General features: G+C 55.7%; 1 protein-coding gene across 2 annotated transcripts; it reads left to right on the forward strand.

The window, feature by feature from the left end:
- Window positions 1-548: 548 nt before the first annotated feature.
- LOC107307392 (A disintegrin and metalloproteinase with thrombospondin motifs 4-like) lies at window positions 549-18,232 on the forward strand. Of its 2 annotated transcripts, none has more exons than XM_085535835.1 (9): window positions 549-917; window positions 2,868-3,191; window positions 5,357-5,489; window positions 6,573-6,746; window positions 8,725-9,011; window positions 13,008-13,194; window positions 13,482-13,645; window positions 15,316-15,491; window positions 17,005-18,232. In XM_085535835.1, exons 1-9 carry the CDS (start codon window positions 789-791, stop codon window positions 17,351-17,353), a joined length of 1,923 nt encoding a protein of 640 aa, XP_085391961.1. In that variant the 5' UTR covers window positions 549-788; the 3' UTR covers window positions 17,354-18,232. The 2 variants fall into 2 exon arrangements, with proteins under 2 accessions (XP_085391961.1, XP_085391962.1); XM_085535836.1 differs by having other exon boundaries at window positions 17,699-18,232.
- The last annotated feature ends 1,069 nt before the right edge of the window (window positions 18,233-19,301 follow it).

Here is a 19,301-nt window from a genome sequence, read left to right on the forward strand (position 1 = left end):
TCTATGGGGAGGTGGGTCAAAAGGGGATGGGGATGGGATGGATGGGATGGGATGGGATGGGATGGGATGGGATGGGATGGGATGGGATGGGATGGGATGGATGGGAGGAAAGAGGATGGGGATGGGATGAGCCAAAGTGGGACAGAGGGGTTGGAGGATGGATGGGGTGAGGTTGGAGGGGACAATGGGATGGGGAGGGGGACGGGATGGGACAGGGAGTAATGGATGAGATAAGGAGGGATGGAGGGAACAGGGGGGAGATGGGGGGGTAGAGGGGATAGAATGGGACAAGGGGTTGGAAAAGGATCGTTGTGGGGTCTGAATGGGATAAAGGGGTGGGAATGGACACTGGGATGGATGGAGAGGACGGAATGTGATGGATGGACGTGGATGGATGGGGGGCTCCCAACCCCCCCTCCTCCCAACTGGCCCCGCTCCCATCCCGGGGGTTCCCCGTTCCCAGCGGGTTGTGCCGCTCCGGAACCGCTCGGACCCGAAATGGGGGGGGGGGGGGGGGGGGGGGGGGGGAGGGAGGGGGCGGCGGGATGAGCCGATGAGCGGGATGTCCTGGATGTCCTGGCTGTCCTGGATGCCCCGATGTCCCCCTGGCCCCACGGCCCCTCCTCCTCCCGTCCCGTCCCGTTAATAAGGCGGCGCTGCGGGGCAGAGCGCCGTCCCAGCTCCGTCCCATTGCTGCCCCATTGCTGCCCCATTGCTGCCCCATTGCTTCCCCATTGCTGCCCCATTGCTGCCCCATTGCTGCCCCATTGCCGCCCCATTGCCGGGCCATGCGCCGGGCGCTCCTGGCGCTGCTGATCGGTACCGCCGCCATCGGGGTCAGCGCCGGAGCCCACTGCCCCATAACGGAACCGGACGGAACCCCACAAACACGGGCTGCGGCCCCACGGAGAGTGAAGGTACCGGGGGGGGATATAGGGATACAGCGATGGAGATATAGGGATACAGCAATGGGGATATATAGGGATACAGCAATGGGGATATATAGGGATACAGCAATGGGGATATATAGGGATACAGCAATGGGGATATATAGGGATACAGCGATGGGGATATATAGGGATACAGCAATGGGGATATAGGGATACAGCAATGGGATATAGGGATACAGCAATGGGGATATATAGGGATACAGCGATGGGGATATATAGGGATACAGCAATGGGGATATAGGGATACAGCAATGGGGATATAGGGATACAGCAATGGGGATATATAGGGATACAGCAATGGGGATATATAGGGATACAGCATTGGGATGGGGATATATAGGGATACAGCAATGGGGATATATAGGGATACAGCAATGGGGATATATAGGGATACAGCAATGGGGATATATAGGGATACAGCAATGGGGATATAGGGATACAGCGATGGGGATATATAGGGATACAGCGATGGGGATATATACATGGGGATATATATATAGGGATACAGCAGTGGGGATATATAGGGATACAGCAATGGGGATATATAGGGATACAGTGATGGGGATATATAGGGGTACAGCAATGGGATATATAGGGATACAGTGATGGGATGGGGATGTATAGGGATATAGCAGTGGGATGGGGGTATATAGGGATACAGCAGTGGGTCGAGGGGGGACATCACTATGGGGTCAGCCAGGGGTGCTGCCGTGGGGTGGCAGTGTAATAAGAGACACTGAGATATGGGGCAATGGGATGGGGTGGCACAGACATTGGGGTGAGTTGGGATGGTGATGGTTTGGAGCTGGTTTGGGGTCACACGGTGATTGATGGGGGGCAGTGCTGTGGGGTCACACAGTGATGGGGGCAGTGCTGTGGGGTCACACAGTGATGGGGGGCAGTGCTGTGGGGTCACACAGTGATTAATGGGGGGCAGTGCTGTGGGGTCACACGGTGATGGGGGGCAGTGCTGTGGGATCACAGGGTGATGGGGTATCACTGCTGTGGGGTGGCAGGAGGGTGAGGGGTGTTGGTTTGGGGGTGGGGGCAGCGGGTCGGGGTGGCGCAGTGATGGGGGGCACTGCAATGGGTGGGCATGGAGATAAGGGACATGGGGGGGTTGGAATGAGGGGTGGTGGGTGGCAACAGGGTGGGCTGGCACAGGGATGGGGGACAGCATGGGGGGGGGCATTGAAATGGGGGGGGCATTGAAATGGGGGGGGGCATTGAAATGGGTTGGCACATTGATGGGGGATATTGGAATGGTGGTGGGGGGCAGCTGACATGGGGGGGGGGACATTGAAATGGATTGGCACAGGGATGGGGGACATTGGCATGGAGGCGGGGGGCACTGAAGCAGACTGGCATGGAGATGGGTGACAGGGGGGTGGGGGGCACAGCAATGGGGGACATAAGCATAGTGATGGGGGACATTGGCACAGTACTGGGGGGCACCAACATGGGGGTGGATGGAATGGGATGGAGCAGCACATTGATGGGGGACATTGGCATGGGGGTGGGGGGCATCTGACATGAGGGTGGGGGGGGACATTGAAATGGGTTGGCACAGCAGTGGGGGACATCAGCATAGTGGGGGCACTGCCATTGTGGTGGATGGCAATGGGATGGAGCAGCACATTGATGGGGGACATTGGCATGGAGGTGGGGGGCACTGAATTGGGTTGGCACAGGGATGGGTGATGTTGGCACGGTGGTGGGGGGCATCTGACATGGGGGGGGGACATTGAAATGGGTTGGCACAGCAATGGGGGGCATTGAAATGGGTCGGCATAAGGATGGGGACATTGGCATGGAGGTGGGTGCGAGTGGGCTGCCATAGTGGGCTGTGGTCACAGTCCTGTGGTCACAGTGCCCCCCCATTGGGGTCCCTGACCCCCACCCCCTGTCCCCACACAGCGCCTGGCAGCGGTTCAGCGCCACGTGGAGCTGCTGGTTGTGGCCGATGCCGCCATGGTTCGGTTCCACGGCTCCGGGCTGCGCTCGTACCTGCTGACGGTGTTGGCTGCAGCTGCCAGGACCTTCCAACACGGCAGCCTGGGCACCGCGCTGCAGCTCAGGGTGACGCGGCTCCTGGTGTTGGGTCCTGGCAGCCCCGGACCATCCATCACATCCAACGCGGCCCAAACGCTGCGGGAATTTTGTCGGTGGCAAAAGGGGCTGAATGTGCCCAACGAGGACAGTGAGCTCCACTTCGACATCGCCGTCCTCATCACACGGCAGGTGGGGAACGGCAATGGGGGGGGACAGGGGTGGGGGGGTCACAGGAAGGGGGGGGGACAGGGATAAGGGGGCAGAGGAATGGGGGGGTGCAGGGAATGGGGGGGCAGAGGGATGGGAGGGCATAAGAATAGGGGGGCACAGCAATGGGGGGGTGCAGGGATGGGGGAGGCAGAGGGAATGGGGGGATACAGCAATGGGGGGTCAGAGGAATGGGGGAATCACAGGGAATGGGGGGGTACAAGAATGGAGGGGTACAGGGATGGCGGGAGCACGGGAATGGGGTGGGACAGGAATGGGGGGGCACAGGGATGAGGGAGGCACAGGGATGGGGGGGGGCAGAGGGATGGGGGGGCATAGGAATAGGGGGGCACAGCAATGGGGGGCTGCAGGGATGGGGAGGGAACAGGAATGAGGGGGCAGAGGAATGGGGGGGGCATGGGAATTGGGGGGGTACAGGGATGGGGGGGATGGATGGGGCCATTCCATGCCCTGTGGGTGTCTGGGTGATGGGTGGGTGCCCCACATCCCATCCCAATGAATTGGGTGCTGGGTGGGATCCTTGGATGCCCATCAAGGTGATTGGGTGATGGTTGGGTCCTCCAAATCCCATCCCAATGAGTTGGGTGCTGGGTAGGATCCCTCACATACCCATCAAGGCCATTGGGTGCTGTTTGGGTCTTTGGGATGTTCGTAGCTCTTTGGGTGCTGTTTGGGTCCCCCAAACCCCATCCCAAGTAGTTCCATGTGGGGTCACCCTGGGATTTTGGGGCGCAGGCTGAGTTCATGGGTTTCTGTGGGATTTGGGTGCTGGCAGGATCCCCAAGACCCATCCCAATAAGTTGGGTGCTGGGTAGGATTCTTGGGTGCCCACCAAGGTGTTTGGGTGCTGGTTGGGTGCCCCAAACCCCATCCCAATGAGTTTGTGTGCTGGTTGGGTCCCTCACATCCCATCCCAATGAGTTGGGTGCTGGGTAGGATCCCTCACATACCCATCAAGGCCATTGGGTGCTGTTGGGTCTCTGGGATGTCCGTAGGTCTTTGGGATGTCTGTAGGTCTTTGGGATGTCCGTAGGTCTTTGGGATGTCTGTAGGTCTTTGGGATGTCCGTAGGTCTTTGGGATGTCCGTAGGTCTTTGGGATGTCTGTAGGTCTTTGGGATGTCCGTAGGTCTTTGGGATGTCTGTAGGTCTTTGGGATGTCCGTAGGTCTTTGGGTGCTGTTGGGTCTCTGGGATGTCTGTAGGTCTTTGGGAAGTCTGTAGGTCTTTGGGATGTCTGTAGGTCTTTGGGATGTCTGTAGGTCTTTGGGATGTCCGTAGGTCTTTGGGTGCTGTTGGGTCTCTGGGATGTCTGTAGGTCTTTGGGATGTCTATAGGTCTTTGGGATGTCCGTAGGTCTTTGGGATGTCTGTAGGTCTTTGGGATGTCTATAGGTCTTTGGGATGTCCATAGGTCTTTGGGATGTCCGTAGGTCTTTGGGATGTCTGTAGGTCTCTGGGATGTCTATAGGTCTTTGGGATGTCTGTAGGTCTTTGGGATGTCTGTAGGTCTTTGGGATGTCCGTAGGTCTTTGGGATGTCTCTAGGTCTTTGGGATGTCCGTAGGTCTTTGGGATGTCTCTAGGTCTTTGGGATGTCCGTAGGTCTTTGGGATGTCCGTAGGTCTTTGGGATGTCTCTAGGTCTTTGGGATGTCCGTAGGTCTTTGGGATGTCTGTAGGTCTTTGGGATGTCCGTAGGTCTTTGGGTGCTGTTTAGGTCTTTGGGATGTCTCTAGGTCTTTGGGATGTCTGTAGGTCTTTGGGTGTTGGTTGGGTCTTTAGGATGTCTGTAGGTCTTTGGGATGTCTGTAGGTCTTTGGGTGTTAGTTGGGTCTTTAGGATGTCCGTAGGTCTTTAGGATGTCCGTAGGTCTTTGGGATGTCTGTAGGTCTTTGGGATGTCTGTAGGTCTCTGGGATGTCTATAGGTCTTTGGGATGTCTGTAGGTCTTTGGGATGTCTGTAGGTCTCTGGGATGTCCGTAGGTCTTTGGGATGTCCGTAGGTCTTTGGGATGTCTGTAGGTCTTCGGGTGCTGTTGGGTCTCTGGGATGTCCCTGCTGGGTTCCTGGGGCACCGAATGGTGTCATGGTGCCCCAAGTCACCCCGTACCTTCATACCCCCACCCCAGGACCTGTGTGGGGCGGCCACGTGTGACACGCTGGGGATGGCGGATGTGGGCACGGCCTGCGACCCCGACCGGAGCTGCGCCATCGTGGAGGACGACGGGCTGCAGTCGGCGTTCACTATTGCACATGAGCTGGGTGAGCACCCAAAGGGGACGGCCTCAAAATGTCCCCAAAACGACCCCAAAATGTCCCCTAAACCAGCCCAAATCAGGACCCAAATGACCCCCAAGGTGTCCCCCCAAAAAGACCCTCAAAGGGTCCAACAAATTGGCTTGAGACGTCCCCAAAATGTCCCTCAAAGCATCAACCCCAAATAGACCTTCAAAGGGCCCCCAAACCTCCCCAGAACATCCCCCAAAAAGACCCTCAAAATGTCCCAAATCTCCCCAAAACACCCCCCAAATTTATTCAAGACATCCCCCAAACCACCCCCAAAAAGACCCTCAAAATGTCCCCAAATCTCCCCCAAACACCCCCAGAATGTCCCCAAACCACCCCCATAAAGACCCTCAAAATGTCCCCAAATCTCCCCAAACCACCCCAAAATTTCCCCCATATATCCTTAAATCCTCCCCCAAACTGTCCCTGGCGCACTCACACCTCCACCACCCGCAGCCCCCATTGCCCCCATAGGACCCACCAATGACCCCCCAGGACCTCCCCAAAACATCCCCCAAAAAGACCCTCAAGGAGTCCCCAAATCTCCCAAAACCAGCCCAAAACGTGCCCCCAAAAGACCCCAAAATATCCCCAAATCTCCCCAAACCATCCCCAAAATGTCCCCTATATATCCTTAAATCCTCCCCCAAAACACATCTCCACCACCCACAGCCCCCATTGCCCCCCATAGTACTCCCCACCGACCCCATTGCCCCCATAGGACCCCCCACTGAACCCAATTACCCCCATAGGACCCCCCACTGACCCCATTGCTCCCATAGGACCCCCCACTGACCCCATTGCTCCCATAGTACCCCCCACTGACCCCATTGCCCCCATAGTACCCCCCACTGACCCCATTGCCCCCATAGTACTCCCCACTGACCCCATTGCTCCCATAGTACCCCCCACTGACCCCATTGCCCCCATAGTACCCCCCACTGACCCCATTGCCCCCATAGTACTCCCCACCGACCCCATTGCCCCCATAGTACCCCCCACTGACTCCCCAGGACCCCCCAGTTCCCCCCATGTTTCTGACGCCCCCCGTCCCTATAGGGCACGTTCTCAACCTGCCCCACGATGACTCCGATCGCTGCGTGGAGCTCAACGGCCCCATGTCGGGATCGTGGCGCCGGGTGATGGCTCCGGTTCTGGGTTCGGTGCCGCCGGGTGAGATGTGGTCCCGGTGCAGCGCCCACTTCATCACCGACTTCCTGGACAGCGGCCACGGTACCGCCCCACATTGCCCCACATCGCCTCATTGCTACCGCCCCACATTGCCCCATTGCTACATCGCCCCATTGCTACCGCCCCACATCGCCCCATATCACCCCACTGCTACCACCCCACATCGCCCCATTGCTACCGCCCCACATTGCCCCACATCGCCCCATTGCTACCGCCCCACATCGCCCCACATCACCCCATTGCTACCACCCCACATCGCCCCACATCACCCCATTGCTACCGCCCCACATCGCCCCATATCACCCCATTGCTACCACCCCACATCGCCCCACATCACCCCATTGCTACCGCCCCACATCGCCCCATATCACCCCATTGCTACCGCCCCACATCGCCCCACATCACCCCATTGCTACCGCCCCACATCGCCCCATATCACCCCATTGCTACCGCCCCACATCGCCCCACATCGCCCCATTGCTACCGCCCCACATCGCCCCATTGCTACCGCCCCACATCGCCCCACATCGCCCCATTGCTACCGCCCCACATCGCCCCATATCACCCCATTGCTACCACCCCACATCGCCCCACATCACCCCATTGCTACCACCCCACATCGCCCCATTACTACCACCCCACATCACCCCACTGCTACCACCCCACATCACCCCATTGCTACATCACCCCATTGCTACTGCCCCACATCGCCCCATATCACCCCACTGCTACCACCCCACATCGCCCCATTGCTACCGCCCCACATCACCCCATTGCTACCGCCCCACATCGCCCCATTGCTACATCACCCCATTGCTACCACCCCACATCACCCCATTGCTACCGCCCCACATCACCCCATTGCTACCGCCCCACATCGCCCCATTGCTACCACCTCACATCGCCCCACATCGCCCCATTGCTACCGCCCCACATCGCCCCATTGCTACCACCTCACATCGCCCCACATCGCCCCATTGCTACCGCCCCACATCGCCCCACATCACCCCATTGCTACCGCCCTACATCGCCCCATTGCTACCACCCCACATCGCCCCATTGCTACCACCCCACATCGCCCCATTGCTACCGCCCCACATCGCCCCATTGCTACATCGCCCCATTGCTACCGCCCCACATCGCCCCACATCGCCCCATTGCTTCGGGGTCAGCCCCAATTACCTCTTTTTGTCCCATTTCCTCCCCCTTTTTCCCCATTTTCTCCCCTTTTTCTTCTCCTTTTCCCCCTTTTTTCCCCATTTTCCTCCCTTTTTCTTCTCCTTTCCCTCCTTTTTCTTTCTTTTTGCCCTTTTCCCCCCATTTTCTCCCCTTTTTCCCCATTTTCTCCCCTTTTCTTCTCCTTTCCCCCTTTTCCCCATTTTCTCCCCCCTTTTCCCCATTCTCTCCCCCTTTTTGCCCCATTCTCTCCCCTTTTTGCCCCATTATCCCCTTTTTTCTTCTCCTTTTCCCCCCTTTTCCTTCTTTTTGCCCATTTCTCCCCATTTTCTCCCCTTTTCCCCCCCTTTTCCCCCCTTTTTCTTCTCCTTTTCCCCTTTTGCCCTTTTCCCCCCATTTCCCATCCCACCTTTTCTCACTCCTTCCCCCTTCTACCCATTCTGCTCCTTTCTTTCCCCATTTTCCCCCCTTTTCATCCCCATTTTTCAGCCCTTTTTCCCCTCATTTTCCCCTCTTTTCCCCCTTATTTCCATCTCTATCCCTCCCCATTCCCCCCTCACTTTCCCTTCCCTGGATGACCACGTTTCGATCCCCATTTTTCAGCCTTTTTTCCCCTCATTAAATCTTTTCCTCCTTATTTCCATCTCTATCCCCCCCATTCCCCCCTCCATTCCTCCTCCCTGGATGACCATGTTTCCATCCCCATTTTTCAGCCCTTTTCCCCCTCATTTTCCCTCTTTTCCCCCTTATTTCCATCTCTATCCCCCCCACTCCCCCCTCCATTCCCCCTCCCTGACCATTCAGCTCTGCGCCCATATGTTCTCATTGCTGTACCCCAATACAGGTCGCTGCCTTTTGGACAAACCCGTTGAGTGGCTCCAGCTGCCGTCGGCGCTGCCGGGCGCCGTGTACCCCGCAGACCGGCAATGCCAGCTGGCGTTCGGCCCCGACTCGCGGCACTGCGGGGACGTGCAGCCGCCCTGTGCTGCCCTATGGTGCAGCGGCATCGCGGGGGGCAGAGCCGTGTGCCAGACCAAGCACTTCCCATGGGCTGACGGCACCCCGTGTGCAGCGGGACGCGTGTGTGCCAGCGGGCAGTGCGTGGGTACGGCCGCCATGAGGGAGATGCAGGTGAGAGGGGGGGTAACGGGGGATTCAGGGATTGGGGGTGGGATGGTGGGGGGGGTTTGTCATGTAGGTCAATGGGGATGGGGCCTGGAGTCGGGTTCGGGGTGGTAGAACCCATGGTTAAGTCCTGGTAGAACCCATGGTTAAATCCCGGTGTTGGGTTCAGGGTATGGTGTTATCCCTTGGGTGGGTTCTGGTGTTGGGTTCATGGTGGTAGAACCCATGGTTAAATCCCGGTGTTGGGTTCCTGGGGTGGTTTTGGCCCTTGGATGGACCCTGGTGTTGGGTTCAGGGTGGTAGAACCCATAGTTAAGTCCTGGTGTTGGGTGGTTTTGTCCCTATAAGCTGTGGTTAGATCATGGTATTGGGTTTGTGGGGTGGTTTTTCCCCCATAGATCAACCCTGGTGTTGGGTTTGGGGTGGTAGAACCCATGGTTAAATCCTGGTGTTGGGTTCATGGGGTGGTTTTACCCCTTGGATGGGTCCTGGTGTTGGGTTCATGGTGGTAGAACCCATAGTTAAGTTCTGGTGTTGGTTTCATGGGGTGGTTTTGGCCCTATAAGCTGCGGTTATACTATGGCTTTGGGTTTTTGGGGTGGATTTCCCCCATAGATCAACCCTGGTATTGGGTTCAGGGTGGTAGAACCCATAGTTAAGTCCTGGGAGAACCCATAGTTAAGTCCTGGTGTTGGGTTCTTGGGGTGGTTTTGGCCCTATAAGCTGTGGTTAGATCGTGGCATTGGGTTCATGGGGTGGTTTTACCCCTTGGATGGAGCCTGGTGTTGGGTTTGGGGTGGTAGAACCCATGGTTAAATGCTGGTAGAACCCATAGTTAAGTCCTGGTGTTGGGTTCATGGTATGGTTTTAACCCTTGGATGGGGCCTGGTGTTGGGTTCAGGGTGATAGAACCCATAGTTAAGTCCTGGTGTTGGGTTCATGGGGTGGTTTTGGCCTTAGAAGCTGCAGTTAGATTGTGGTATTGGGTTCATGGGGTGGGTTTCCCTTGTAGATCAACTCTGGCATTGGGTTCATGGTGGTAGAACCCATAGTTAAGTCCTGGTATTGGTTTCATGGGGTGGTTTTGTCCCTATAAGCTGTGGGTAGATCGTGGCTTTGGGTTTTTGGGGTGGTTTTCCCCCTTGGATGGAGCCTGGTGTTGGGTTCAGGGTATGGTGTTATCCCTTGGATGGGGCCTGGTGCTGGGTCCAGGGTGGTAGAACCCATAGTTAAGTCCTGGTGTTGGGTGGTTTTGTCCCTATAAGCTGTGGTTAGGTCGTGGTGTTGGGTTTGTGGGGTGGTTTTTCCCCCATAGATCAACCCTGGTGTTGGGTTTGGGGTGGTAGAACCCATGGTTAAATCCCGGTGTTGGGTTCATGGGGTGGTTTTACCCCTTGGATGGGGCCTGGTGTTGGGTTCATGGGGTGGTTTTGGCCCTAGAAGCTGCAGTTAGATTGTGGTATTGGGTTCATGGGGTGGGTTTCCCTTGTAGATCAACTCTGGCATTGGGTTCATGGTATGGTTTTACCCCTTGGATGGGGCCTGGTGTTGGGTTCATGGTGGTAGAACCCATAGTTAAGTCCTGGTATTGGTTTCATGGGGTGGTTTTGTCCCTATAAGCTGTGGGTAGATCATGGCTTTGGGTTTTTGGGGTGGTTTTCCCCCTTGGATGGAGCCTGGTGTTGGGTTCAGGGTATGGTGTTATCCCTTGGATGGGGCCTGGTGCTGGGTCCAGGGTGGTAGAACCCATAGTTAAGTCCTGGTGTTGGGTGGTTTTGTCCCTAGAAGCTGTGGTTAGATCATGGTATTGGGTTTGTGGGGTGGTTTTTCCCCCATAGATCAACCCTGGTGTTGGGTTCAGGGTGGTAGAACCCATGGTTAAATCCCAGTGTTGGGTTCATGGGGTGGTTTTACCCCTTGGATGGGTCCTGGTGTTGGGTTCAGAGTGGTAGAACCCATAATTAAGTCCTGGTGTTGGTTTCATGGGGTGGTTTTGGCCCTATAAGCTGTGGGTAGATCGTGGCTTTGGGTTTTTGGGGTGGTTTTTCCCCCATAGATCAACCCTGGTGTTGGATTCAGGGTGGTAGAACCCATAGTTAAGTCCTGGTGTTGGGTTCATGGGGTGGTTTTGGCCCTATAAGCTGTGGTTATACTATGTCTTTGGGTTTTTGGGGTGGTTTTTCCCCTGTAGATCAACCCTGGTGTTGGGTTAAGAGTGGTAGAATCCATAGTTAAGTTCTGGTAGAACCCATAGTTAAGTCCCGGTGTTGGGTTCATGGTGGTTTTCCCTATGGAACCCAATGGTTAAATCCCGGTGTTGGGTTCATGGGGTGGTTTTTCCCATAGATACCCACGGTTAGACCACGGTGTTGGGTTCATGGGGTGGTTTTACCCCTTGGATGGGTCCTGGTGTTGGGTTCGGGGTTGTAGAACCCATAGTTAAGTCCTGATAGAACTCTTGGTTAGGTCCCAGTGTTGGGTCTGTGGGGTGGTTTTAGCCCTATAAGCTGTGGTTAGATCATGGCATTGGGTTCACGGGGTGGTTTTGGCCCTATAAGCTGTGGTTAGATCATGGCATTGGGTTCACGGGGTGGTTTTGGCCCTATAAGCTGTGGTTAGATTGGGGCATTGGGTTTGTGGGGTGGTTTTCCCCCATAGATCAACCCCGGTATTGGGTTCATGGTATGGTTCTGCCCCACGGATGGGTCCTGGTGTTGGGTTCAGGGGGTGGATTTTCCCCTACAAGTTGTGGTTAGATGGTGCCATTGGGTTCATGGAATGATTTTCCCCATAGATCCCCATGGTCAGATACCACCGTTGGGTTCATGGGGTGGTTTTCCCCGTAGATCAATCCCAGTGTTGGGTCCACAGCCTGGTTTTCCCCATAGATCCCCACTAATGGTTCCTTGTGTTGGGTTAACGGTGTGGTTTCCCCATAGATCTGTACTGCTGGGTCCTTGTGTTGGGTTCACAGCCTGGTTTTCCCCATAGATCCCCACTAATGGGTCCTGATGTTGTATTAATGCTGTTGGTTGATGCTGTTGGTTGATGTTGGTTGATGGTTCATGATGTTGGTTGATGCTGTTGTATTAATGGTGTTGGTTGATGGTGTTGTATTAATGCTGTAGGTTGATGGCGTTGGATGATGTTGGTTGATGCTGTTGTGTTCAATGCTGTTGGTTGATGGTGTTGGTTGATGCTGTTGGGTTCATGCTGTTGTATTAATGCTGTTGGTTGATGTTGGTTGATGCTGTTGTATTAATGCTGTTGGTTGATGCTGTTGGGTTCATGCTGTTGGTTGTTGATGTTGGTTGATGGTGTTGGTTGATGCTGTTGGGTTCATGCTGTTGTATTAATGCTGTTGTATTCATGTTGTATTAATGCTGTTGGTTGTTGACGTTGGTTGATGCTGTTGTATTAATGCTGTTGTATTAATGCTGTTGTATTAATGCTGTTGTATTCATGTTGTATTAATGCTGTTGGTTCATGGTGTTGGTTGATGGTTGATGCTGCTGTATTAAGGGTGTTGTATTAATGCTGTTGGTTGATGTTGGTTGATGCTGTTGTATTAATGCTGTAGGTTGATGGTGTTGGATGATGTTGGTTGATGGTGTTGTATTCATGGTGTTGTATTATGCTGTTGTATTAATGCTGTTGGTTAATGTTGGTTGATGCTGTTGTATTAATGCTGTTGTATTAATGCTGCTGGTTGATGCTGCTGTATTCATGTTGTTGTATTAATGTTGTTGTATTCATGCTGTTGTATTCATGCTGTTGGTTGATGTAGGTTGATGGTGTTGTATTAATGTTGTTGTATTAATGCTGTTGTATTCATGCTGTTGTATTAATGCTGTTGTATTAATGCTGCTGGTTGATGGTGTTGTATTCATGCTGTTGTATTCATGCTGTTGTATTCATGTTGTTGTATTCATGCTGTTGTATTCATGTTGTTGTATTAATGCTGTTGTATCAATGCTGCTGGTTGCTGTTGTTTTACCCCAGGTCCCCGTTGATGGTTCCTGGTCGCCCTGGTCCCCCTGGAGCCGCTGTTCCCGGAGCTGCGGTGGCGGCGTTTCGTCCTCTCAGCGCTTTTGCTCCCGCCCCACACCGCGAAACGGCGGCCGGTTCTGCCGCGGGGAACGGCTGCGATTCCGCTCCTGTAACATCAACAAGTGCCCGGGGGGCAGCGGTGAGTGGGGCTGAGATGTGGGGCTGAACTGTGGGGCTGAGATGTGGGGCTGAGCTGTGGGGCTGAACTGTGGGGCTGGGATGTGGGGCTGAACTGTGGGGCTGAGCTTTGGGGCTGTGGTATGGGGCTGAGATGTGGGGCTGCGCCGTGAGGCTGAGCTGTGGGGCTGAGATGTGGGGCTGAGATGTGAAGCTGAGCTGTGGGGCTGAGCTGTGGGGCTGTGCTATGGGGCTGATCCATGTGTCTGTATGAGCCCCACCATCGCTCACAGCCCCGTTGACCCGCAGCGTTCCGGGAGCAGCAATGTGCCGCCTTCAATCACCGCGTGCTCCCGGCGCTGCCGCCCGTTACCGACTGGGAGCCGCGTTACGGCGGCGTCGCGGCCGAGGATCGATGTAAATTGATCTGCCAGTCCCGGCAACTGGGCACGTACCAGGTGCTGCAGCCAAAGGTGAGCGCACAGCGGCCACAACTGCCCCATAGACAGCACCAACCCCTGCCCCATAGACAGCACCAACCCCTGCCCCATAGATAGCATCAATCCCTGCCCCATAGATAGCACCAATCCCTGCCCCATAGATAGCATCAATCCCTGCCCCATAGACAGCACCAATCCCTGTCCCATAGACAGCACCAATCCCTGCCCCATAGATAGCCCCAATTCCTGCCCCATAGATAGCACCAATCCCTGCCCCATGGCATCAATCCCTGCCCCATAGATAGCACCAATCCCTGCCCCATAGACAGCATCAATCCCTGCCCCATAGACAGCATCAATCCCTGCCCCATAGACAGCACCAATCCCTGCCCCATAGATAGCACCAACTCCTGCCCCATAGATAGCACCAACCCCTGCATCATAGACAGCACCAATCCCTGCAGCATGGCACCAATCCCTGCCCCATAGACAGCACCAATCCCTGCCCCATGGCATCAATCCCTGCCCTATGGCGTCAATCCCTGCCCTATGGCGTCAATCCCTGCCCCATGGCATCAATCCCTGCCCCATGGCGTCAATCCCTGCCCCATGGCATCAATATGTTGTGCCAACATTGGACCCCATGGCATCAATACGGTATTTCAACGTTGTGCCCCATGGCATCAATACATTGTGCCAACGTTGTGCCCTATGGCATCAATATGTTGTGCCAATGTTTGTTATACCCCATGGCATTGATAAGTTGTGCCAACATTGTACCCCATGGCATCAATACGTTGTGGACCATGGCATCCATCCATTGTGCCCATCTGTTGTGCCCATCTGTTGTGCCATCCATTGTGCCCATACGTTGTGCCCATCCATTGTGCCCATACTTTGTGCCCATACGTTGTGCCCATCCATAGTACCCATCCGTTGTGCCCATCCATAGTGCCCATATATAGTGCCCATACGTTATGCCCACACATAGTGCCCATACGTTGTGCCCATCCATAGTGCCCATATATAGTGCCCATATGCTGTGCCCAATGTGCTCATCCATAGTGCCCATCCATAGTGCCCATACAATGTGCCCATACATCGTGCCCATCCATAGTGCCCATCCATAGTGCCCATATATAGTGTCCATCCATCATGCCCATATGCTGTGCCCATCCATAGTGCCCTATATTAGTGCCCATACGCTGTGCCCATACATTGTGCCCTATATTAGTGCCCATACGCTGTGCCCATACGCTGTGCCCATATGTTGTGCCCATACACTGTGCCCATACATAGTGCCCTATATTAGTGCCCATACGCTGTGCCCATACACTGTGCCCATACGCTGTGCCCATATGCTGTGCCCATACGCTGTGCCCATACATAGTGCCCTATATTAGTGCCCATACGCTGTGCCCATCCATAGTGCCCTATATTAGTGCCCATACACTGTGCCCATACACTGTGCCCATACGCTGTGCCCATACCCTGTGCCCATACACTGTGCCCATACGCTGTGCCCATACACTATGCCCATACGCTGTGCCCATACACTGTGCCCATACACTGTGCCCATATGCTGTGCCCATACGCTGTGCCCATACGCTGTGCCCATATGCTGTGCCCATACACTGTGCCCATCCATAGTGCCCATATATAGTACCCATATATAGTACCCACCCGTTGTGCCCACGCTGCAGGTGGTGGATGGGACGCCGTGCTCCCCGTCCATCTCCGGTGTGTGTGTGTCCGGTCGTTGTGTCCCCGCGGGCTGTGACGGCGCCATCGGCTCCAACAAGAGATTCGATAAATGTCGGCGCTGCGGCGGGGACGGGACGGGCTGCGTCAGAGTGAGGGGGAGCTTCAGAGCAGCAGCGTGAGTGAATGGGGGAACGTGGGGGGTGGGGGAAACTATGGGATGGGGGAACCTATGGGGTGTGGGGAACCTATGGGATGGGGGAACCTATGGGATGTGGGGAATCTATGGGGTGTGGGGCAGCTATGGGGTATGGGGAATCTATGGGGTGTGGGGCAGCTATGGGATGGGGCTCCTATGGGGTGTGGGGCAGCTGTGGGGGGTGGGGGTCCTTTCTATGGCCCCTCCTGACCCCACAGCTGCCTGTTGCCGTTTCCAACCTCGTCTGCTCCCTCCTCTCCTGTTCCCTCCATTGTCCCCATTGACCCCAACAGCCTCTTTCTGGCTCTGCCCCCCCCCCCATCACCCCCTAAAATCCCCCCCATCTCCCCTCCTGACCCCAATTCCCCTCCATCACCCCTTAACATCCCCTCCATCTCCTCACTCTCCATCCCCCCCATTCTCCCTCCTGGCCCCATTTCCCCCCCATCTCCCCCATCTGACCCATTTATTTCCTCCATCTCCTCTTCTAACATATTTGCTGCCCCTTCTCACCCCACAACCCCCCTCCCACCCTCATATCCGCCCCATCCAACCCCATTTCCCCCCATCTGACCCCATTTCCACCCCATCCCAGCCCCACTTCCCCCCCATCTGACCCTGTTTCCCCCCATCCAACCCCATTTCCCCCCATATTCCCCCATCTGACCCCATATCCCCCCCATCCGACTCCATTTCCACCCTATTTCCCCCTATCCGACCCCATTTCCACCCCTTTTCCTCCCCATCTCACCCTATATCCCCCCCATATCCCTCCCATATCCCAATCTGTCCCCATATCCCCATCTGACCCCATGCCCTCCATCCGACCCCATTTCCACCCCTTTTCCTCCCCCATCTGACCCCGTATCTCCCCCACATCCCCCATATCCCTCCCATTTTCCCCCCATATCCCCCCTATCTGACCCCTTTTCCTCCCCATCTGACCCCCTATCCCCCCTATCTCACCCTGTATCCTCCCATTTCCCCCCATCTGACCCCACATCCCCATCTCACCCCATATCCCTATCTCACCCCACATCCCCATCTGACCCCACATCCCCATCTCACCCCATATCCCTATCTCACCCCACATCCCCATCTGACCCCACATCCCCATCTCACCCCATATCCCCATCTCACCCCACATCCCCATCTGACCCCATATCCCCATCTCACCCCACATCCCCATCTCACCCCATATCCCCATCTCACCCCATATCCCCCCTATCTCCCCCCATATCCCCCCTATCTCCCCCCATATCCCCCCTATCTCCCCCCACATCCCCATGTGACCCCATATCCCCCCTATCTCACCCCACATCCCCATCTCCCCCCATATCCCCCCTATCTCCCCCCATATCCCCCCTATCTCACCCCATATCCCCATGTGACCCCACATGCCCCCTATCTCACCCCACATCCCCATCTCCCCCCATATCCCCCCTATCTCACCCCACATCCCCCTCTGACCCCATATCCCATATCCCCCCAGCTCCGGGTACACTGACGTTGTGACCATCCCCGCTGGCTCCACTCACATCCTGGTCCGTCAGGGTCCCCCCCGCTCCCCCCACATGGACAACATCTTCCTCGCGCTCCGAGCCCCCAGTGGCCGCCCCCTCCTCAATGGCGGCTCCGTCCTGGTGCCGTCGGATCATACAGTGACACTGACGGGGGGGGTGACACTGAGCTACAACGGGGCCACGGCCCCACAGGAGCAATTAATGGGGCCGGGGCCGCTGATGGAGCCCGTGGTGCTGCAGCTGCTGGTGGGGGACGAGACGGAGCCGGCACGGCTCAAATACAGCTTCTATGTGCCCATAAGGGAACAGCAGCAATAATATGGGATTCTATGTGCCCATAAAGGAACAGCAGCCATAATATGGGATCCTATGGGATTCTATGGGACCATATAGGAACAGCAGCCATAATATGGGATCATATGGGACCATAAAGGAACAGCAGCCATAATATGGGATCATATGGGATTCTATGGGACCATAAAGGAACAGCAGCCATAATATGGGATCCTATGGGATTCTATGGGACCATAAAGGAACAGCAGCAATAATATGGGATCCTATGGGACCATAAAGGAACAGCAGCGATAATATGGGATTCTATGGGATCCTATGGGACCATAAAGGAACAGCACCAATAATATGGGATTCTATGGGCCCATATAGGAACAGCACCGATAACATGGGATCCTATGGGACCATAAAGGAACAGCAGCCATAATATGGGATTCTTCAGCCCCACAAAGGAACCAGCACCCACAACATGGGCTTCTTCAGCCCCATAAGTGGGTTTCTTCAGCCCCATAAAGGACCAGCATCCACAGCATGAGCTTCTTCAGCCCCATAAATGGACTCTTTCAGCCCCATAGATTGGCTCCTTCAGCCCCATAAATGGACTCTTTCAGCCCCATAGATGGGCTCCTTCAGCCCCATAAGGAACCAGCATCAATGTGGGAGTGACACAAGGCAGAGATATGGGGGACCCCACAGCAGCCACAACGTCAGCCGTTATTCATTGGGTTTAATGTATTGGGTTTATTGTATTTATAGGGTTTATTGTATTGGGTTTATTGTATTGGGTTTAATGTATTGGGTTTATTGTATAGGGTTTATTGTATCTACCTCAATGTATCCCGGGGGTCCCAGCCCCCAGAACCACCCCTATGTGCATCTATGGGGTTACTAAAAGCTATTGATGGAGCTCTGCTTTGGGGTCATTGGACTGTCCCTGTGTGCACCTATGGGGTTGGGGGGTTATTTAAAGCTATTGATGGAGCTCTGCTCTTTGCTATGGGGTTATTGGACCGTCCCTATGTACAATATGGGGCTGAGCTGATTCCCCCCTGTTGGGTGCTGGGCCCCAGGGCTGGAGTCAGGAGGTGACAGGGATCTAATGGGGGGGTCCCAGGGATCTGATGGGGGGGGGGGTCACCTGGACCACAGAGACCCCATATGGACCCCACAGGAAACCCATGGACCCTGCAACCCATGGGCCCCACAGTGACCCTTGAGCCCCACAGCAACCCCACAGAGACCCCATATGGACCCCACAGCAACCCCAGGGATCCTACACCCCATGGGTCCCATAGGAACCCCACAGACCCTACACCCCATGGACTCTGTACCCCATAAGCCCCACAGCAACCCCATATGGACCCCACAGCAACCCCAAGGATCCTACACCCCATGGGTCCCATAGGAACCCCACAGGCCCTGCACTCCATTGGCCCCATAGGAACCCCAGGGACCCTACACCCCACAGGATCCCATGCAGGGCACCCCAGTCACCCCACAGGGGCACTCAGAGCATCCCCACAGCCCCCACAGCCCCATTGGAGGATCCTATAGGGCTGAGCCCCACAAGAAGCCACAAACCTCTTGGGGGTCCCAGGGCCATCTCAGACCCCATATCCCACAATAGGCCCCACAGAGCCCCATAGAACCCCATAGGGCCCCACAGAACCTCATAGGGCCCACAGAGCCCCATAGACAGCCCCATAGGGCCCACGGAGCCCCACAGAGCCCCATAGAACCTCATAGGGCCGCATAGAGCCTCATAGGGCCCCACAGAACCCCATAGAGCCCCATAGAACCCCACAGAGCCCCATAGGGCCCATAGAGCCTCATAGGGCCCCACAGAACCCCATAGAGCCCCATAGGGCCCATAGAGCCTCATAGGGCCCCATAGAACCCCATAGAGCCCCATAAGGAGCCCCATAGAGCCCATAGAGCACCACAGGGCCTATAGAGCCCCATAGAACCCCACAGA

This window comes from Coturnix japonica, unplaced genomic scaffold, assembly GCF_054131305.1.
Source record: "Coturnix japonica strain WE unplaced genomic scaffold, WE-NBRP24 Scf194, whole genome shotgun sequence".
Lineage (NCBI taxonomy): Eukaryota > Metazoa > Chordata > Aves > Galliformes > Phasianidae > Coturnix > Coturnix japonica.